The sequence below is a fragment of the Melanotaenia boesemani genome, chromosome 8 (genome assembly GCF_017639745.1).
Source record: "Melanotaenia boesemani isolate fMelBoe1 chromosome 8, fMelBoe1.pri, whole genome shotgun sequence".
Lineage (NCBI taxonomy): Eukaryota > Metazoa > Chordata > Actinopteri > Atheriniformes > Melanotaeniidae > Melanotaenia > Melanotaenia boesemani.
Genome location: NC_055689.1, coordinates 9,720,839 through 9,743,382, shown reverse-complemented (window position 1 = coordinate 9,743,382; position 22,544 = coordinate 9,720,839). Strand labels below are relative to the sequence as shown.

Here is a 22,544-nt window from a genome sequence, read left to right as displayed (position 1 = left end):
GCACCCCCACGTATTGGTCAAGTCCCTCATTAGCACCAGGAGAAAAAAAATCCTGGCGCCGTGCCTGGTTAAATGAACTTGCCAGTAACCTTTAAGGAGATGTAATTGTCATGTATCTAGCGGCATCAATATTTTCCAGACATTCCTCAATCATGGAAAGAGGAAGAATCAAGAACAGTTACAAAGTTCACTTTACGAAGATCAGTAATAAAAACTGAACCATCAGGTTTTGTTTCCAGACAAGGTGAGCTCCAGGAACTGAAACTGGGCTTGGCCATGTTCTAACAAGTTTCATAAGAGCACATTTTACATGGATAGCATGGTATGGATGCTGTTTTATGGGCTTGGCGTTCTGTATGTCTATGGCATGCATAAAGACAGTTGTGCGGGTTGAACATCACCAAAAAGACACAGGAATTTATTGATTAATAATATTACATCTTCCTGTTCATGTGTGAATTGGTCAAGATGACCGACTTGGAATTCGTATTGAACAGAGGTCCAGTCATAAATCTTCTTCATATTTTTCTGTGAGACTGCAAGACATTTTTTGGCAAGGGTGTTTGCACGGCACAACTGTTCACGAACATCATAACATATTCTTTCACACTCTTTCTCTGCATGTCATCAGAAAGCAAGAATCTCTCTGTTAGAGCTCTAAGTAGGTCTGTGACCAAATACTAGCTCTGCAAGACTGAAACCAAGAGACTCTTGAACTGTTGTCGGCCTTTTAACAGGGCTTCCTGAAAAGAGCATTAAACAGCTGCAGCTCATACAAAACGCTGCTGCTAGAGTTTTAACAAGGACTAACAGATCTGAACACATCACACCAATTTTGAAATCTTTACACTAGGTTCCAGTCAGTCACAGAATAGATTTTAAAACCCTTTACACAGTTACACAATTTTCTAAAAAATGTTCCTTTACAGTGAGGTGAAGATACAAAGTAATTTATATCATCATCATCTTAGTCCTGCTTTCTCTTCCTACCAAGTTTCTGGAAGCACACTTTCATGCATTTTGTCAGCAGTATTACAAAAACCAGCACCACAGCAGCCATTAGTGCCAAAACATCCAGGCAGAAGTACTGGAACCAGTTGAGACCATGGACAGCAGCTTTCAGGTGCTTTGCCCCTTTGTGTCGCATCACAAATTCTGTCCAGTACACTGAAAGATTGAGTGGTTCAATCGGCCGGTCTTTATGAAGAGATGACAACTTCTCCACGTTCTCCTTGTACCTGAGCATACACACATGGATGGCAAGAGTTCAAACAGGCCAAACACAGCTGAACTGATCCAGATGGAGCAAGATCAACAAAAAACATACTGTGACTCCTCACCTGGTGTCATTGATGACTTCATTCAGTCCTTGAATTATTATTTCTGTGGTGACAGAAGTTATATCCAACACGACTCCTGCTCCTCTGCTCGCCATCTTCTCTGCATTATCAGGTTGGTCCCCACCAATTGGCACCATCACCATGGGGACAGCATGACACAAACCCTCAAACAGACCATGCGAGCCAGCATGAGTGATGAAAGCTCGTGCTCCAGGATGGGCTAACACACAACATGTAGAAACAAACAGATGTGATATGTGAGACATCATCAGCTCTGACTGACATGTTTTAAGATTTGTTGCATTTCACACACCTAGTAGGTCATTTTGTGGCACCCATTTCATTATCTTCACGTTATCTGGAATGTTCCCAGGAACCTTTCCAGTGTACCTCCATATGACCTGTCAATAATTAAGGTTTTAGTTTATGACTTTAGATTCATTCTCAAAGATGTTCATAAATGTTTTTTTTTACCTTCTGTGGAATCTGTCTGAAAGCTTCTATAAAGATGGAGGTGATCTCTTCTGGCATATCTGACACCATGGAGCCCAGAGTAAAGACTACAAAGCCGTGCTTTCCTGAAACCCATGACTCTAAATCCTGCAAAAATACACACAAAATGGCACCTTGCGTTCATGGGTTGTCATTGATTCATCTGTAGTTATTTTTGGAGGATTTAAAAGGAAGCTAAAATTCATAGGTCTTACTTGAGGAAGAGGATTTCTCACGTTGCAGTTGATTCCACCAACTAGAATTATATTTGGCATGAGGGGACGGGGGAACTCCAGTGTGAAGTCAATCCTGATAGAACAGCATCATATGACGGGGAAACTTGTAAAATATTAATATATAATATAAATATTATAAATAATATTCTTTGCATGTATTACCTCTGCAGCCAGATATCAGATTCTGACAGCACTTCTGCTATGCCCACCTCTTCTTCCAGGAACTGATAGGCTATATTATCAAACTTCCAGTACAGCAGTCGACAGAAAAGTGGCTCCACTAAACTCACCTGTGTGTCATAAAAATGTCATGAATATACTGAAATAACGATAACTGAACAAGATTAGCCATCTTTTTTTGTTCATGTGTGGCTTTAAATTCTCACCAAAGTGTTGATAATTCTCTCCTTATAGTTCATTTTGTCTGTGTATCCAGTAAAAAACCGAGGCACATATGAGCTTGGGGCGGGGCAACCTGCAGCCGTCAAATCCAGACCACATGGAATCCCACGCAGCAGATTAATGGTGGGGATGCCTGAAAGTTTTAAGAAATGACTGGTGAGAACATATACAAGTACACTAAAATGCCAAGAGTCCAAATTCAGGGCAACCTACCTAATTTTCGAGCTATTAATGAGCCTGCCGGTATCATAGGGTCTGTCAAAACGGCATCAAAGTTCTATGAAGTTAAAGAAAGGGAGATGGTGAAAAGAAAAATGAGAATGAAGAATTTCCATTTCCTCTGAGCCTGGGCTCATGTAAGCAGAATTTGGGCAATGTGGAATGAGACCACTGTTGTGTTGTCCGCATACTTGATGATCATGTTTATGCTGACTTTTCACAACAGTCGTGGGTCATCTGAGTGAAGAGGAGGGGACTCAGAACGCACCGCTGTGGAGAACCTGTGCTCAGAGAGATGGTGTCCGACTTTTACTTCCCTCCCCGTACATAGTGATGCCTGTCTGTTAAAAATTCCAATATCCAGTTACGTGGGGAAATACTCAGTCCCTGTGGGCCAAGTTTGCTGACCAGATGCTGAGAGATGATGGTATTAATGGCTGTGCTAAAGTCATCAAACAGCATCTGGACGAGAGCATCCCTTTTCTCCAGATGTTCCAGGCACAGGTGCTGTGGAAATGGCACGGTTAGGATGGTAGGTGAATTGGAGCGGGTCGAGTGGCTGGCATAGGACATGTGATGTGATCCTTGATCAGCCTTTTGAAGCACTTCATTGTTGTTAGTGTTAAAGCTACAGGACGATAGTCATTCATGGTTGTGGGATTTTTATTTAACTGGGAGAATTTCTGATGTTTTATAGCATGATGACACAACAGCCTGACTCAGGGAGATGTTAAATATATCCGTGAGGACATGCGTCATTGCGTTTGCATTGAGTTCATTCAGGATGTTATTGCTGTCATCACATGGGTGAGGATATGTCTTGTAGTTTGTGACAGATTTAATTTCCTGCCACAGTCTTCTGGTGTTCCTGTGATCCTGAAAATGACTGTATTTTCTGTCCATAGACCCTTTTGGCCATTCTGATTGCTTATTTGAGGTTGGCTCTTGCTGTTCTGAGGGCAGCTGTATCTCCAGATTTAAAAGCAGAGTTTCTCAGCAAGGCTGCACCTCAGCAGTCATCCATGGTTTGTCATTTGCTCTGACAGTGATGCTTTTGGTGACACAAACATCATCCATACATTCATTAATGTAGCCAGACACAGTTTCTGCATATTCATTTATGTCTAACCAGTCAGTGCACTCAAAACAGCCCTGAAATGCTGTCATGGTTCCCTCTGGCCTGACTCTCACCTGTTTTAGTGATGGTTTTGTTTTGTTGAGCCGATGTCTGTATGCTGGGGTTAGTATAATTGAGATGTGGTCTGATGAGCTGAGGTGGGGGTGGGGGTGGGGGTGGGGGGGGTCTGCTTTGAATGCTATTTTGGTGTAGAGATGATCCAGAATGTTGGCTCCCCAAGTTGTAAAATCAACATGTTGTTAAAAGTGGGGTAAACCCCAGCCACAATGAATACCACCCTGCTCTGGGTATGTGGTTTGCAGATCATCTATGTAACGGCAGAGTGTGTCAGCGGCTACTTTGGTGTCTCTGTGGGATATAAACAGCTCCTATTAATATCACTGAAAATTCCTAGGGGAGGTAAAAGGACAGACATTTAACTGCCACCTTCACCCTTTGTTTTGCCTCTGAGAGTTTCTCCGCAGCAAGATGGGTAATTTTTTCTAGGCCAATAGCAGCCCCGCTAGACTACCAGCCTAACCCTGCTAGAAACAAGAGGTTTGTCACCAGTTCTTTGTTCAAAATCCTGCCTTCATGATGGCATTGGAATGTATTTGTTCATCACCAGGTATGAATGAGGAGTGAATGAATAATGGATACAGTGTAAAAGCGCTTTGGGTTTCTTGAAAAAACATGCTATATAAATCTAATCCATTATTATTGTTATTATTACTGGGATGCCTCAAGATCAAGCAATAATCACAACTGATCAATACATCTGATTTTACTTTTTATCAAGTCTGATAAATGCTTAAATTGTGACGTGTCTGACTGTTAAGTTTTACCAGTCATTCATACACATAAGTACACATATACACCATGAGTATAGCCCCTCCCATCAGTTGTCATTGGGTCTGATTTGATCAATGAAATCAGGTGTCACACACTTACTTTTGAGCCCTCCTTAATCAGTTTATCTTAAGAAAACAAACTTAGTTATTTTTTTAGATAACGAAATAAACTATCCCATTATCACAAGAAAACAGTCCTCAAGATAACAAGAAAAAATGAGATAATGATTAAAAAGGAATAATAGCCAATAATGGCCACTCTCAGCTTCCGTACTTAACTAAATAATTATCTAGCATTTTTGTTTTGAAAAGGGATTGTAAAAATAATGATCACAGAGGCAGAGCAGCATGGAAGAGTTCTGTGTTTTCTCTTGAAACTTCATCTCAGCTCAGGGATGAAGCATCATTTAAGTGCATTTGCTAACCACATGTACTCGAGAAGTCGAGTTTTCTGGTACTTTTTGTCTAAGTATATGTTTTTGATTAATTGATTTTTAATAATGCAATATTTCTCACACACATAAACACAAATATAAATAACATTAATTACATACATGCATACCAAAAGCACATCTTGCAGAACTGACTGATATGCATTACAATATTTTATCACTAATGAAGCATCACAAAAATATTGTGCCATTACTGTATTTGTACTTTTATGTAATTGACTTGCATATCCTCACTACCACTGATCACATGACCAAGAGCATTTGAGCGTGTAGTGCGGTTAAGTGCAATGTCATCTCTAAACAGTTTCATGACATCCACCTTCATGTCAAGCTGCTTCCTTATGAAGGCTTTACAGTTCAAATATAATTTGCAAAGCTCAAATTGCAAGTTATTCACACTCACCTGCTGCTCCAGATGTGAGATGAGACTGGTGTTGAACAGTAGTTTCTCTACAGTGATGTGTATAAAATTGAAAATCCTTTGGAATTGAGAAAATTTTGACTGTATCCTCTCCAAAAAAGGCTCTGTAGATTTCTTCAGTGTATCCTTGTTCAGAGACATCAAATGGTCAATGACAGCCTGGTCATAAGGGACTGGAAAGGTGATGGTGTTGTAATGTTTTCCTGGGCCCATCCTCATGCTAAATTCTGGTATCACCACAGTAACCTGGTGTCCACGTCGACCCATTTCCTGGGCAATGGCTTTTATGCCCACCCAGTGGCTCCCATCCATGGGCACCACCAGCAGTTTACCTAAAAAAGGTGATGAAATGCTGTTGCTTGCAGGAACAGGGTCAGCTTGTTTCGCTTCCTTAGTGTTTTCTAGTGTAGGGTTTTCTTTCACAGATCCTCTCGTCTTATCTGCAGCACCACTCACCTCCACGGCCATACAGAGGCTGAAAAACACAATCACTACTGCTTTTCTCATTGTAATTTCTTTCTTTCTAACTATGTGTCTTCTCAAGGTCCAACACAGGGAAACAGTACAATTTTGAAGAAAAAAAGTTTTCAGAAACCCCCCCTTCTCTATGATTTAAAGGTGAATAAGTGAAACATTTCCTTCCTTTCTTACTCCTCTGTCAGGATTCCTCTGCGGGTTAGCAGAGATTTGTGTGTGTTCAAAGTCCTCACTGGAAGTGGGGTTACTATCTCAGTCCTCAGCAGCCAGAGATGAGGAGTGCCTGTTACTGAGTAATATAATTTACTGCAGTCCACACACAAAAGAACCTGTCACAGTTGGAGAACTGGAGAAAAGTTCAGAGGGTGAAACTGCAGTACTTATGCAAGAACAGTGTTAAAGGGCATCACACTAATCCTGTTCAGGTGAAATATTAAGGTTTTGTAATATGACTCTCTGCTGATGTAGACTGTCGTGGTTTACACAAATGAGGATTCTGGGATGTCGCTGTTATCCACTGGCATCGTCCATGAAAGTCTGTACATGGCAGAGCTCTGAGTTGTACTGAAAGTCAGATGTGTATAGGGTGAACAGGACCAGAGAAAGCATAGGTCCCTGCGGTGCTCCTGCTGACCACAGTGTTTGACCTACAGTCCCCCAGCCTCATGTACTGAGGTCTAAAAGTCAGGTAGTGTGTAATCCATGCCGCCAGGTGTGATTCTACTACCATCACTGTCAGTTTGTCCCTGAGGAGCAGTGGCTGGATGGTGTTAAAGGCACTGGAGAAGTCCAAAAATGCAATCCTCACAGCAACACTGCTTCTGTCCAGGTGTGAGAGAAATTGGTGGACCAAAAAGATGATGGCATCCTTCACTCCTACCTTCTCCTGGTAAGCAAGCTGCAGAGGGTCAAAAGCGTGGTGGGTCTGTCGGCTCAGATGATGGAGCAGCAGCCGTTCCATGGTCTTCATCACATGTGATGTCAGGGCAACCGGCCTGAAGTCTTTCGGCTCCCCAGGATGTGGTTTCTTAGGGATTGGAATGACGCAGCATGTCTTCCACAGCTGGGGAACCCTCTTCTGTCCCAAGCTCAGGTTAAATATGCGCTGAAGGGGCAAACAAAATAAATTGCATAATTTTTTGTCTCTTTCTGTCTGGTAAGTGTATTTTTAGCTTCTTCCTAGAGTTAACATACAATATACCATGACTTAAGGTGTCACATCGGCCCAAAAACCCCAAAACTTCATGGCATAAAGGGGTAAGGCCCCCAAATCTTATTCTGCTTAGACTGAAGTCTAGACTGAAGACTAGAGCCGGCTCTCATGCAGAGGAGTTCAGGAGACCAGCTCAAACTTTATTTACAAATCTTTTGATGTTGCAGGTGCATTGCCCATACAAAAGGCCATGAGAACATACTGCAAGAAGCTGTCAGGGGTTACAAAAGCTGAAATATCAGAGGCATGATCAGTTAAATGCATCCACGGCGCCACACCGGGGCTAGGGGGTGCTACAGCCCCGTGATAAATCTGTGTAGCCCCATTAAGCCCCCCCAAGAAATTAGATTATAAAAAATATAATTATGAATTTATATATAATATTATAATAAAGGAATGTATTAGTTTAAAAACAGTTTGCGGAGATTCTCCGCTTGCATGTTTCTTCTGTGCACTGATTAAGAGGGGACAGAGGGCGGGCGGAAACTTTTTGTTGAAACTCACGCTAGGCTGAGTTGTGTGTGCCTAATTAACAGGTACGGAGTGTTGCACTTCTCGCTGTGGCTTTGGTATTATTATCTCCATTTTTTACCATGTTGTGGTCCGAATCATTAGATACAAATTGTTTGCACTTCTCGTTGCGCCTGCACTGTGTAGTATGTTAAATTTATCTCGCAATCAGTTTAATTTCTTAAGTTATGTTGTGATCCGAGGCAATAAAAGCAATGCATAGTTGATTTCATTAATTATGCATGTAGAATAAATGCGTTTGTTGCATTCTGTATGTGTTGCTTGTTTATCACATGGTCACTGTCTGGTGCTGAATCTTGCACCTTTCCACGTGAAAACATTTTTGCCGTTGCTTTGTGGCTCGTTGTAGGCCTGGTTATTTTGCTGAATGTTCTTTGGCTAATTCAGTTAAATTGCTGTGTATCTTAGCCACTTTTATTGAAAAAATCGATAACCTATGTATAAAGTTACCTAAGTCATGGAAATCTGTTATTTTCTTAGCACCCCCACGTATTGGTCAAGTCCCTCATTAGCACCAGGAGAAAAAAAATCCTGGCGCCGTGCCTGGTTAAATGAACTTGCCAGTAACCTTTAAGGAGATGTAATTGTCATGTATCTAGCGGCATCAATATTTTCCAGACATTCCTCAATCATGGAAAGAGGAAGAATCAAGAACAGTTACAAAGTTCACTTTACGAAGATCAGTAATAAAAACTGAACCATCAGGTTTTGTTTCCAGACAAGGTGAGCTCCAGGAACTGAAACTGGGCTTGGCCATGTTCTAACAAGTTTCATAAGAGCACATTTTACATGGATAGCATGGTATGGATGCTGTTTTATGGGCTTGGCGTTCTGTATGTCTATGGCATGCATAAAGACAGTTGTGCGGGTTGAACATCACCAAAAAGACACAGGAATTTATTGATTAATAATATTACATCTTCCTGTTCATGTGTGAATTGGTCAAGATGACCGACTTGGAATTCGTATTGAACAGAGGTCCAGTCATAAATCTTCTTCATATTTTTCTGTGAGACTGCAAGACATTTTTTGGCAAGGGTGTTTGCACGGCACAACTGTTCACGAACATCATAACATATTCTTTCACACTCTTTCTCTGCATGTCATCAGAAAGCAAGAATCTCTCTGTTAGAGCTCTAAGTAGGTCTGTGACCAAATACTAGCTCTGCAAGACTGAAACCAAGAGACTCTTGAACTGTTGTCGGCCTTTTAACAGGGCTTCCTGAAAAGAGCATTAAACAGCTGCAGCTCATACAAAACGCTGCTGCTAGAGTTTTAACAAGGACTAACAGATCTGAACACATCACACCAATTTTGAAATCTTTACACTAGGTTCCAGTCAGTCACAGAATAGATTTTAAAACCCTTTACACAGTTACACAATTTTCTAAAAAATGTTCCTTTACAGTGAGGTGAAGATACAAAGTAATTTATATCATCATCATCTTAGTCCTGCTTTCTCTTCCTACCAAGTTTCTGGAAGCACACTTTCATGCATTTTGTCAGCAGTATTACAAAAACCAGCACCACAGCAGCCATTAGTGCCAAAACATCCAGGCAGAAGTACTGGAACCAGTTGAGACCATGGACAGCAGCTTTCAGGTGCTTTGCCCCTTTGTGTCGCATCACAAATTCTGTCCAGTACACTGAAAGATTGAGTGGTTCAATCGGCCGGTCTTTATGAAGAGATGACAACTTCTCCACGTTCTCCTTGTACCTGAGCATACACACATGGATGGCAAGAGTTCAAACAGGCCAAACACAGCTGAACTGATCCAGATGGAGCAAGATCAACAAAAAACATACTGTGACTCCTCACCTGGTGTCATTGATGACTTCATTCAGTCCTTGAATTATTATTTCTGTGGTGACAGAAGTTATATCCAACACGACTCCTGCTCCTCTGCTCGCCATCTTCTCTGCATTATCAGGTTGGTCCCCACCAATTGGCACCATCACCATGGGGACAGCATGACACAAACCCTCAAACAGACCATGCGAGCCAGCATGAGTGATGAAAGCTCGTGCTCCAGGATGGGCTAACACACAACATGTAGAAACAAACAGATGTGATATGTGAGACATCATCAGCTCTGACTGACATGTTTTAAGATTTGTTGCATTTCACACACCTAGTAGGTCATTTTGTGGCACCCATTTCATTATCTTCACGTTATCTGGAATGTTCCCAGGAACCTTTCCAGTGTACCTCCATATGACCTGTCAATAATTAAGGTTTTAGTTTATGACTTTAGATTCATTCTCAAAGATGTTCATAAATGTTTTTTTTTACCTTCTGTGGAATCTGTCTGAAAGCTTCTATAAAGATGGAGGTGATCTCTTCTGGCATATCTGACACCATGGAGCCCAGAGTGAAGACTACAAAGCCGTGCTCTCCTGAAACCCACGACTCTAAATCCTGCAAAAATACACACAAAATGGCACCTTGCGTTCATTGGTCGTCATTGATTCATCTGTAGTTATTTTTGGAGGATTTAATAGGAACATGAAATTTACAGATCTTACTTGAGAAAGAGGATTTCTCACGTTGCAGTTGATTCCTCCAACTAGAATTATATTTGGCATGAGGGGACGGGGGAACTCCAGTGTGAAGTCAATCCTGATAAAACAGCATCATATGACGGGGAAACTTGTAAAATATTAATATATAATATTAATATTATAAATAATATTCTTTGCATGTATTACCTCTGCAGCCAGATATCAGATTCTGACAGCACTTCTGCTATGCCCACCTCTTCTTCCAGGAACTGATAGGCTATATTATCAAACTTCCAGTACAGCAGTCGACAGAAAAGTGGCTCCACTAAACTCACCTGTGTGCCATAAAAATGACATGAATATACTGAAATAACTGAACAAGATTAGCCATCTTTTTTTGTTCATTTGTAGCTTTAAATTCTCACCAAAGTGTTGATAATTCTCTCCTTATAGTTCATTCTGTCTGTGTATCCAGTGAAAAACCGAGGCACATATGAGTTTGGGGAGGGGCAACCTGCAGACTTCATATCCAGACCACATGGAATCCCACGCAGCAGATTAATGGTGGGGATGCCTGAAAGTTTTAAGAAATGACTGGTGAGAAAATATACAGGTGCACTAAAATGTCAAGAGTTCAAGTTCAGGGCAACTTACCTAATTTCCGAGCTACTAAGGAACCTGTCGGTATCACAGGGTCTGTCAAAACGGCATCAAAGTTCTATGAAGTTAAAAAAAGGGAGATGGTGACAGGAAAAATGAGATTAGAGGAATTTCCATCTCCTCTGAGCCTGGGCTCATGTAAGCAGAACTGGGGCAATGTGGAAAACATCCTAGTTGTGTGATGAATCAACTTGAATTTCCTATTTAAAAATCATAGATGCACCATCCACCAGGCTTAAGAAGAGATTCAAATTCAGATTCAGTTTATGTCATTCAGCAAAATTACATCAAAGATGCACTGCAGAACAAGATAATGATGCACAATCACCAATAAAACTCTTAGTTAAAAACACCGGAGAGAAATAATAAATACTAATATGAAAGTTTATTTAGTCAAATAACTATAAAAACAACATAGTTAGTAGGTCATTAATATTGCACACATAAGTAGAAGGTTATTGTGGGGTTTCTCAAATAATTGCACATATCTCCTATTTACAGTGCTTTGTTTAAAAGATGGATGGCGGTGGGGAAAAAACTGTTTTTGAACCTTGCAGTTTTACATCTCAGGCTGTGGTACCTTTTTCTTGGGGGTAGGAGAGAGAACAGTTTACAGTCAAGGTGAGTGGGGTCTCTGGAAATCCTCAGTGCCCTTCACAGGAAATATTGTTTTACAAGTCCGTTACAGGAGGTAGTGGGACCCCAATAATTCTCTCAGCAGCCCTCACCACTCTTTTCAGTGCTTTCCAGTGCAAGTCACTGCTGCTCGTAGAAGCTGTTGCCAGTTAGCTAGGTCTCTATAGTTCCCCTGTGGAAAGTGGTGAAGACTGATGTACTGAAATGCGTTCTCTTTAACCTCAGCAGGAAGGTCATGCGCTGATGAGCCTTCTTGGCAATGGAGGTGGTGTGCAGAGACCAGGTGAGGTTGTTAGTCTCATGCACCCCTATAGGCATGTTGCACTAGTCCAACAGCAGTGTCCTTGACTTAGACTGGGGTGTGTGTTGGCTGTTTCTTCTTCAAATTGATCGCCAGTTCTTTTTTGACATTTAGGATCAGGTTATTTCTGCTGCACCATTCCTTCATGACTTCACCTCCTCTCTGTAGTCCTCCTTCTAATCACCTCAAATGAGACCCATCACTGTTGTGTTGTCCGCATACTTGATGATCATGTTTATGCTGACTTTTGCATAACAGTCATGGGTCATCAGAGTGAAGAGAAAGGGACTCAGAACGCACCACTGTGGAGAACCTGTGTTCAGAGAGATGGTGTCCCACTTACTTCCCTCCTTGTACGTACTAAGGTCTGTCTGTTAAAAATTCCAATATCCAGTTACGTGGGGAAATACTCAGTCCCTGTGGGCCCAGTTTGCTGACCAGATGCTGAGAGATGATGGTATTAATGGCTGTGCTAAAGTCGTCAAACAGCATCTGGACGAGAGCATCCCTTTTCTCCAGATGTTCCAGGGACAGGTGCTGTGGAAATGGCACAGTTAAGACGGTAGGTGAATTGGAGCGGGTCGAGTGGCTGGCGTAGGACATGTGATGTAATCCTTGATCAGCCTTTTGAAGCACTTCATTGTTGTTAGTGTTAAAGCTACAGGACGATAGTCATTCATGGTTGTGGGATTTTTATTTAACTGGGAGAATTTCTGATGTTTTATAGCATGATGACACAACAGCCTGACTCAGGGAGATGTTAAATATATCCATGAGGACATGCGGCAGCTGCTCTGTCCATCCTTTGTCTGGTCTGGTATCTGGTCTGGGCCTGCAGCTTTCCTTGGATTGATTCTCCTTAGAATCCAGAGGATGTCAGCCGGGTCCAGACACATCACCTGCTCATCAGAATGAGGGGTGGCTTTTGCTGGTGATGTGTTATTCAGTGCTTCAAAATAATTATTGAGTTCATTCAGGATGTTATAGCTGTCATCACATGGGTGAGGATATGTCTTGTAGTTTGTGACAGATTTAATTTCCTACCACAGTCTTCTGGTGTTCCTGTGATCCTGAAAATGACTGTATTTTCTGTCCATAGACCCTTTTGGCCATTCTGATTGCTTATTTGAGGTTGGCTCTTGCTGTTCTGAGGGCAGCTGTATCTCCAGATTTAAAAGCAAAGTTTCTCAGCAAGGCTGCACCTCAGCAGTCATCCATGGTTTGTCATTTGCTCCGACAGTGATGCTTTTGGTGACACAAACATCATCCATACATTCATTAATGTATCCAGACACAGTTTCTGCATATTCATTTATGTCTAACCAGTCAGTGCACTCAAAACAGCCCTGGACAGACATTTAACTGCCACCTTCCCCCTGTGTTTTGCCGCTGAGAGTGGTGTCTGATGGGTAATTTGTTCTAGCAGCCCCGCTAGACTACCAGCCTAACCCTGCTAGAAACAAGAGGTTTGTCATCAGTTCTTTGTTCAAAATCCTGCCTTCATGATGGCAATGGAATGTATTTGTTCATCACCAGGTATGAATGAGGAGTGAATGAATAATGGATACAGTGTAAAAGCGCTTTGGGTTTCTTGAAAAAACATGCTATATAAATCTAATCCATTATTATTGTTATTATTACTGGGATGCCTCAAGATCAAGCAATAATCACAACGGATCAATACATCTGATTTTACTTTAATCAAGTCTGATAAATGCTTAAATTGTGACGTGTCTGACTGTTAAGTTTTACCAGTCATTCATACACATAAGTACACATATACACCATGAGTATAGCCCCTCCCATCAGTTGTCATTGGGTCTGATTTGATCAATGAAATCAGGTGTCACACACTTACTTTTGAGCCCTCCTTAATCAGTTTATCTTAAGAAAACAAAATTAGTAATTTTTTTAGATAACGAAATAAACTATCCCATTATCACAAGAAAACAGTCCTCAAGATAACAAGAAAAAATGAGACAATGATTAAAAAGGAATAATAGCCAATAATGGCCACTCTCAGCTTCCGTACTTAACTAAATAATTATCTAGCATTTTTGTTTTGAAAAGGGATTGTAAAAATAATTAAAACAGAGGAAGAGAAGCACGGAAGAGTTCTGTGTTTTCTCTTAAAATGTCATCCCAAATCAGGGATGGAGTATAATTTAAGTGCATTTGCTATCCACATGTACTCGAGAAGTCAAGTTTTCTGGTACTTTTTGTCTAAGTACATGTTTTTGATTAATTAATTTTTAATAATGCAATATTTCTGACACACATAAACACAAATATAAATAACATTAATACATACAAAAAGCACATCTTGCAGAACTGACTGATATCCATTACAATACATTATCACTAATGAAGCATCACAAAGATATTGTGCCATGACTGTATTTGTACTTTTATGTAATTGACTTGCATATCCTCACTACCACTGATCACATGACCAAGAACATTTGAGCGTGTAGTGCGGTTAAGTGCAATGTCATCTCTAAACAGTTTCATGACATCCACCTTCATGTCAAGCTGCTTCCTTATGAAGGCTTTACAGTTCAAATATAATTTGCAAAGCTCAAATTGCAAGTTATTCACACTCACCTGCTGCTCCAGATGCGAGATGAGACTGGTGTTGAACAGTAGTTTCTCTGCGGTGATGTGCATAAAATTGAAAATCCTTTGCAATTGAGAGAATTTTGACTGTATCCTCTCCAAAAAAGGCTCTGTAGATTTCGTCAGTGCATTCTTGTTCAGAGACATCAAATGGTCAATGAAAGCCTGGTCATAAGGGACTGGATAGGCAATGGTGTTGTAGTGTTTTCCTGGGCCCATCCTCATGCTAAATTCTGGTATCACCACAGTAACCTGGTGTCCACGTCGACCCATTTCCTGGGCAATGGCTTTTATGCCCACCCAGTGGCTCCCATCCATGGGCACCACCAGCAGTTTACCTAAAAAAGGTGATGAAATGCTGTTGCTTGCAGAAACAGGGTCAGCTTGTTTCGCTTCCTTAGTGTTTTCTAGTGTAGGGTTTTCTTTCACAGATCCTCTCGTCTTATCTGCAGCACCACTCACCTCCACGGCCACACAGAGGCTGAAAAACACAATCACTATTGCTTTTCTCATTGTAATTTCTTTCTTTTTAACTATGTTTCTTCTCAAGGTCCAACACAGGGAAACAGTACAATTTTGAAGGAAAAAGAAAAAATCAGAAAACCCCCCCTTCTCTACGATTTAAATCAGAATAAGAGAAACATTTCCTTCCCTTTTGGCTCCTCTGTTGGGATTGTTGGAATTCCTCTGCGGGTTAGCAGAGATTTGTGTGTGTTCAAAGTCCTCACTGGAAGTGGGGTTACTATCTCAGTCCTCAGCAGCCAGAGATGAGGAGTGCCTGTTACTGAGTAATTTAATTTACTGCCGTCTACACACATTAGGACATGCACATTCACAGTTGGAGTACTGGAGAAAAGTTCAGAGGGTGAAACTGCAGTACTTATGCAGGAACAGTGTTAAAGTGGAACTAATCCCTTTCAGGTGAAACATTAAGGCTTTGTAATATAACTCTCTACTGATGCAGCCTGTTTTGGTTTGCACAAATGAGGATTCTAGGATGTTGTTGTTCTTACCTACTGCCCTGAATATTTCAGATGTTTTCTGCTTGAAACTACCTAAATTAATAAAATATTCTTTTTTCATCATTAATTAACATTACAACAGGTGACTTTTATATTAATGTCCATAACATGCTGTACATATACTGAAGCTATGGTGAAAGATGAATTATTGATATGAGGTCAATACAGTGACCAAAAAATGATTAGCCGTCTGTTTTGCTGTAACCTAATTTCCTGAGATGAAGAGCTTTGATGGTATAGATAGATAGATAGATAGATAGATAGATAGATAGATAGATAGATAGATAGATAGATAGATAGATAGATAGATAGATAGATAGATAGATAGACAGATAGACAGATAGATAGATAGTCAGTCCAGTCAAATTTCATCCAGCTGCACTCCCAGGCATTTATAGTAGTGTGCCACCTCCACACAGTCTCCTTTGATGATGACCGGCTCTGTGTGCGGCCTGGGTCTCCTGAAGTTCCTAGTCTTGATGGTGTTGAGGAGCAGGTGGTTCGAGTCACACCATGGGACGAAGTACTGGATCAGTTCTCTGTACTCATCCTCCTGTCCACTCCTGATATAACCCACAATGGCTGTGTCATCCACAAATGTCTGTACATGGCAGAGCTCTGAGTTGGAACAATAGCGTCCATACCAAGTGGCAACCCCTGCCTGTAAAATGTGAAGCCTATGCGGAAGTGCAAAAAAATTGCAGTTCACCCCTTATCTGCTAGGAGCTGGCTCCAAAACAGAGCAAAACTACAGGCAGTTTGATGGTTGTCAATCATTCCCTCCCACCTTCACAGTCCCCCTCTCAACTCAACCTCTTTGCCCATTTTTGGATTTTCCAAAACTAACCACACACATGACGCTACCAAGATGGCGACGGTGGGAACGCCCAACAAGCTTTACTTTTGCTCTTCAGAAACCTACGGGTGACGCCATAGGGGCTCCATCCATCTTTTATATATAGTCTATGGTCCATACAGAAGTTAATATAGTCCATGGTGTAGTCGACCATCTCCTCTAGGTTCTCGTCGGTAATGTGGAGCCCTAGGCAAACCTCAACTGGTTGAACCAGGTCAGTCATAAGGGGGTCCCGGGCTATTTTGATAAGGCCGGTTGCAGAGGGGAAGAAACTGTTTTTATAGCATAAGGTTTTAGTCCTGATGGACTGCAGCCTCTTGCCAGAGGGGAGCGTCTTGAAGAGTTTGTGACCGGGGTGGGAGGGATCAGCCACAATCTTTCCTGCATGCGTCAGGGACCTGGTGGTGAACAAGTCCTTGAGGGAAGGCAGATTGCAGCCAATAACCTTCTCTGCAGATCAAATGATACGCTGCAGTCTGCTCTTGGTCTTGGCAGTGGCAGCAGCATACCAGATGGTGATGGAGGAGGTGAGGATGGACTAAATAATGGAGGTGTATAAGTGCACCATCATTGTTTTTGGCAGGTTGAGCTTCTTCAGCTGCCGCAGGAAGTACCTCCTATGCTGGGCTTTGTTGTTGAGGGAGCTGGTGTTCAGCTCTCACTTGAGGTCCTGGCTGGTGATGGTGCCCAGGAGACAGAAGGACTCCACAGTGCTAATTGGGGAGTCACACAGGGTGATGGGGGCAGGTGTGGCTGTGTTCTTTCTGAAGTCCACAGCCAACTCCACTGTCTTTAGAGCATTGAGCTCCAGGTTGTTCTGACTGCACCAAGACACCCGATGGTCAATCTCCCACCTGTAGGCAGACTCATCCCCACCAGAGATGAATCCAATGAGGGTGGTGTTGTCCGCAAACTTCAGGAGCTTGACAGATTGATGACTGGAGGTGCAGTTATTGGTGTACAGGGAGAAGAGAAAGGGGGAAAGGACGCAGCCTTGAGGGGAACCGAGGCTGATAGTCTGAGAGTCAGAGATATGCACTCCCAGCTTCACATGCTCCTCCTTTATGTTCCTCTATCCTTGCATAGATTTCTGAGGAGTCTAGGTGCTGTAAGATGAAGTGGAGGGCCATGTTCACAGCATTGTCCACAGCCCTTTTAGCTCTGTAGGCGAACTGTAGTGGGCCTAGAAGAGGGTCGTGATGGCTTTCAGGTAGGACAGCACAAGGTGCTCAAATGACTTCAATAACAAAGAGGTTATTGCCTCTTGAACAGTTTGTTGACATCACTCTCAAGGATAGAGAGAGTCGTCACTGTGGTGGGGGAGGAGGGGGCCTCTAGGGTGGGCAGTTGTGGGAGGACCCAGGCCCCTGCTGTTGGGGGGAAGTGGAGATAGAGGAGTGGAAGTGGTGGAAAGTGTCACGGGGATGGTGTCGGGACTATCTTCAAGATTCAAGATTCAAAGTGCTTATTGTCATTTGCCCAATACGGAAACAAGTTTCTCTGAACAAAGAAATTCTTACTTTGCCGTCCACACTGAATGCCATAAAAGATTGTAAAATAGAAGAAAAACAACTTAAAAAAACCTAGTCAGAAGATAAGATAAATATAAAAAAAACTAAGTAAATAATCTAGGCTTCTCATTGGTGGCAATAAAAGACAACATATTACCCTGTTTTAGCCTCGCTGCAGCTGGCTCCCTGTGCGTTTTAGAGTTGATTTTAAGGTTTTACTGATTACTTTTAAAGCTCGTTTAGGGTTGGCACCCAGCTACATTACGGAATTACTGACAACCTACGAGCCTTAGATCCTCAGGCAGGTCTCTTTTGGCTGTTCCGGGGTCGAAACTAAAGACCAAAGGAGACCGAGCTTTTTCTGTCCGGGCCCCTCGACTCTGGAATGGCCTGCCTGAGGAGATAAGGCTGGCACCATCAGTGTCATTTTTTAAATGCACTTTTATCGATTGACCTTTTTATAATATTATAATATTTTGTCTATTTAATTTTCATGCTGTACTCTTGTATGTGTCTTGTCATTGTTTTCTGCTGTGTGATGTCCAGCACTTTGTAAACTCTGTTTTTAAAAGTGCTATACAAATAAAGATTTATTATTATTATTATTATTATTATTATTATGTACATAAAAATTTGTCTTCAAAGCAGTTAGGGGATTGGGAGGCTTTGGGTTTGTAGGTGGTATATTAATGAATTGGATTGTTCTTGTGCAGTATTTTTGCATTTTAGGGGGTTTGCCAACATTTTTGTCTTAGTTTTTTGTTTTAAATACTTCTTTATAAGGTTTGCTACATGCTAGCATCTAGCTGAGTTTTTTATTATTTATTGGAATTTGTTGACTAACTGACACATTACCACCACCAAAGAGGCTGCATTGTACCTGAGCTTCTTGTGACAAAAGTAAAATATCTCTTGTGTTTATTAGATGGTTACTACATATAACTTGCCTCTTCATTTTGATACCTATTAACAGTGTTGTTTTCGTCAACAATGACGAGGACGAATTTATTTCGTTGACAAACTTTTTTTTTTATTGAGTATAACGAGGCTGTGACGAACTAAAAAATGGCTCTCTGATGACGAATACATGACAAGACGTTTGTGAGATTTCGTTGACAAGACGAAATGAGACAAAAATGTTCAAGGGCTGATTGTCCAAGATTAAAAACGCACGACATTTCTGCCTATTGTGAGCGCAATCTGTCAGTCAGCAACGCTGCTGCACCGCCTTCCACCAGACAAGCAGTTTATTCATTCATATGTTAACCTTTCCCGTTTTCCTCTTTTGACAGTGGTTTGAAGACACGGGGGAGATCCTTCTTCTGCAGGGTCGAAGTAGCATTTGCTTTGGGGTTAACTCCCTACGCTTCTCTCTACACAAGGAAATGAAGGCAGCGGTTGCGCTGAGAAACGGCTTTATTACACCATTCATATATTCATACTTTTTACACCACTTCTCCGCTCTCTTCACTCCCGATGCACGTTTCCCTACACGTGCACGTTCACTCACGCTCCCACACGCACTGAGCTGGCTGAACCACACACACAGCAGTTAGAGGTAACACTTTACAATACTGGACGCAAAATTTGCTTCGTTACTAGGGAACACCTTGGGGGCGAATCAGTAAGTAATGGGTAGTTAACCAGTACTTACTGGTGACCACAAAGACCAGGCTTATTAGGGAGCTATTGGTTAATTATTTGCTTCATTACTAGAGAACGCTATACAGGCGAATCAGAAAGTAATGGGTAGTTGACCAGTACTTACTGGTGACCACAACCAGACTTATTAGGGAACTACTGGTTAATTATTTGCTTCGTTACTAGCGAACGCCTTACAGGCGAATCAGGAAGTAATGGGCAGTTAACCAGTACTTACTGGTGCCCACAAAAACCAGACTTATTAAGGAACAAAAGAGAAATTCTTCATGTGAGTACTGCATTACTCTGACTCGTTGAGTGAACAGCTCATTTAGTCAAAAACCTGTTTCCTGGTGGTTTTGGAAGCCTTTGTAAGGATGAAAAGCAGTACCATTTATATATTCTTGTACTGCTGTGTCGTCTTACCTTTACTTGTTCATCACTTACTAAGTAATAAGTCATTACTTAATCATTGACTGGTAATTATCTGTTATATTGTTTACTTCCTAAAAAAGTCAAACATCATACCAAGTACTTACTGAGGAACGCATCATTAACTACTCAGTACCTGATCAGTACCTATTACTTTTGTGTACATTATTGTAAAGTCAAACATCATACCAAGTACTTACTGAGGAATGCATCATTAACTACTCAGTACCTGATCAGTACCTACTATTTTTGTGTACATTATTGTAAAGTCAAACATCATACCAAGTACTTACTGAGGAACGAAGCAATAACTAATCAGTACCTGACCAGTACCTACTACTTTTGTGTACATTATTGTAAAGTCAAACATCATACCAAGTACTTACTGAGGAACGAAGCAATAACTAATCATTACCTGAACAGTACCTACTAGTTTTGTGGCATTTTTTCTATATTGAAAATAACAGTTTGATCTCTTTAGGCTTTATGCATATAGCTATCTAACATGTGCAAACTAGGGCTGGGCGATTAATCGATAAAATCGATAAATCGAATTTTCCATTTCTGGAGATTAATTTTTTTGAAAATCAGGATTTTTTTCCATAGTTAGCAGCAGACTTAGCCCTCCCTCCACACCAGAACGGTGTTTGACAGATTTTCAGTAAAGTGACCGTCACTCACGTCTGGGATTTAGCTGTGCGTATAACTGCAGTGAGAAATGCTGCTCTCTGAGATGCAGAAATCAACTTAACCCACAAACACTAGTTAAGAGACAATCTTCATCAGGGGAATTATTTCTGCAGTGGATCCTGTATGATAAGGATCCAGATGGAAAGAGATCACGGATGCATTGTGTCGCATATTTCAATGTAAGATATGAAGTCGTTTATATGGTGGAAGAGCTATGACATTATATGCTTTATTTTTGCTAGCATTCATCTATATAAACAAATGAATGTTTTTAATAAGTTTATTTATGTTTTGTAAAGGAAAAGGAAAAAAAATCAATTAAAATCGGAAATTGATTTGGTTATAAAAAATCAGAGATTTTATTTTTAGGCCGTATCGCCTAGCCATAGTGCAAACCATTCAAAATTGATAACAACTGCAGAAGAAGAGACAGTATTTATTACACAAAATGTACCTTAAAGTTAGACACACACACACACACGCAAGCATTTCCCCCAATAAATGGAAACTATCGTTTCCATATATTTTAAACTTTGTACTGTTTGCATATCTCGTGAAGCATATGTCCAAGTGCACCATTCTTGTGAGATTTGGCCACCCAATGTGTCCACTCTATTGAGGTAAGCTGTTTCTCCAAGGTGTTCTCTGTTCAATTGCCAGGCAGTCTCCAGACCTGGGATTTGTAGGTAGACCACTCACAGTCAATGTTCTTTGTATGGGCACCTGTTTCTGCGTTTACAAATGACCGGCTGTGGTTTACTGAATAGTGAACATATCCACTATTAGCCAGTGCCGTCATCTAAACCCTCCATTGATCTGAGATGACAGTGGTCCCTTGGCAATCATAACACCTTATGACTGGGATCAAGTGCCACCAGGACTGTTTTCTGACTAGCCTCAGAATGGGCCGCCTTCTCATGCCTGTTATGCCTAGCATTCCAAAGACCCATGTTCGCCTCCTCCAGATTCGTCCAAATCTTCCCCGACCATACTGTTCAAAATAACAAAACATGGTAGTAAAAGAAAGTTTAATATTGTCCAGAAATTCACAAAGTTCTTTGTATTTACTTGTAAAAACACATAGAAATATCATATAATTGGATATACTATTATATCATTTAATTGGCTGTGTAAATATCAGAGTTAAAAAGTACAAAAACAATGTATAAAAAAATCACTTATAAACATCTTTACAAGATATTATCATTCCACTTTTAGATCACAAAACCAAAGTGTGGTCACATTTTTTCTTTTAAATGAAGAAAATGTAAAATTACACTGATTTGCAACGACATTAGAACATGGCATCCGAAATAACATTATCTTGTTACAATAGTGTTGAGGAATCTGACCTCTGATGCTGATTTTTTGCCTAATTGACCACTGCAGGGCTTCGGTCTGAAAGCACTTAAGCTATCAGTAAAGTGTGTGTGTGTAAGTCTTGTAAATTAAATACAGTGTCCTAAAGAAACACTTCATGGTAAATAAAATACTGCTGCTATAACACTTAAACATATAGCATGCACATGTTAGCTTAAAGTAATCTGAAGTTAACAGTCATGCAGTTAGCTAAACGATGGTAAATCGCGATCATGCTAACGGGCAGAAATGGGCATTTTAAAGAGTGCAAACATACACATGAGCGGGACAACACTAGCAGAAAGAGTAAGTTACATTTAAAAATTAATCTTGTCTCAGAATAAACACAACTTACATCGTCAGTGACCGCTGTACCGCTGGAAACATGTCGAAGGTAGAACGTGAAGAAAAGGAAGAGGAAGTGCATAAGCCGTCTTCAAAATAAAATGCCTACTTTAAATTAAAGGTATGAATACATGAACATTTATAATTGGAAGAATTCATAACAAATTGCATAAAGCTGTTTAATACTTTAAGAAATAAGATTTTTTTTTTTAAGATCTTGAG

General features: G+C 40.9%; 2 protein-coding genes across 2 annotated transcripts; both read right to left on the bottom strand.

Moving 5' to 3' along the window:
- Positions 1-911: 911 nt before the first annotated feature.
- LOC121644261 (UDP-glucuronosyltransferase 1A1-like) lies at positions 912-15,060 on the bottom strand. Its single transcript, XM_041992107.1, has 10 exons — positions 15,042-15,060; positions 5,513-6,099; positions 2,684-2,747; positions 2,455-2,603; positions 2,231-2,358; positions 2,048-2,141; positions 1,815-1,940; positions 1,654-1,741; positions 1,341-1,560; positions 912-1,238 (listed from the first exon to the last, which is right to left on the bottom strand). The coding sequence occupies exons 2-10, from the start codon at positions 6,035-6,037 to the stop codon at positions 968-970; spliced, it is 1,665 nt and encodes a 554-aa protein (XP_041848041.1). The 5' UTR covers positions 6,038-6,099; positions 15,042-15,060; the 3' UTR covers positions 912-967.
- Positions 9,142-15,535, bottom strand: LOC121644258 (UDP-glucuronosyltransferase 1A1-like). The gene is made up of 9 exons (XM_041992102.1): positions 14,455-15,535; positions 10,908-10,971; positions 10,679-10,827; positions 10,461-10,588; positions 10,278-10,371; positions 10,045-10,170; positions 9,884-9,971; positions 9,571-9,790; positions 9,142-9,468 (listed from the first exon to the last, which is right to left on the bottom strand). The coding sequence occupies exons 1-9, from the start codon at positions 14,977-14,979 to the stop codon at positions 9,198-9,200; spliced, it is 1,665 nt and encodes a 554-aa protein (XP_041848036.1). The 5' UTR covers positions 14,980-15,535; the 3' UTR covers positions 9,142-9,197.
- Between the last annotated feature and the right edge of the window lie 7,009 nt (positions 15,536-22,544).

Bases quoted from the DNA above. Each gene is read 5' to 3' on its own strand.
- LOC121644258 (XM_041992102.1), bottom strand. From the start codon at position 14,979: ATGAGAAAAGCAATAGTGATTGTGTTTTTCAGCCTCTGTGTGGCCGTG. The intron at 10,972-14,454 runs GTGAGTGTGAAT...TTAACTTCATAG, and splicing joins TCTCGCATCTGGAGCAGCAG to AACTTTGATGCCGTTTTGAC. The intron at 10,589-10,678 runs GTGAGAATTTAA...TATGGCACACAG, and splicing joins AGAGAATTATCAACACTTTG to GTGAGTTTAGTGGAGCCACT.
- LOC121644261 (XM_041992107.1), bottom strand. From the start codon at position 6,037: ATGAGAAAAGCAGTAGTGATTGTGTTTTTCAGCCTCTGTATGGCCGTG. The intron at 2,748-5,512 runs GTGAGTGTGAAT...TTAACTTCATAG, and splicing joins TCTCACATCTGGAGCAGCAG to AACTTTGATGCCGTTTTGAC. The intron at 2,142-2,230 runs GTAATACATGCA...CTGTTCTATCAG, and splicing joins TCTGATATCTGGCTGCAGAG to GATTGACTTCACACTGGAGT.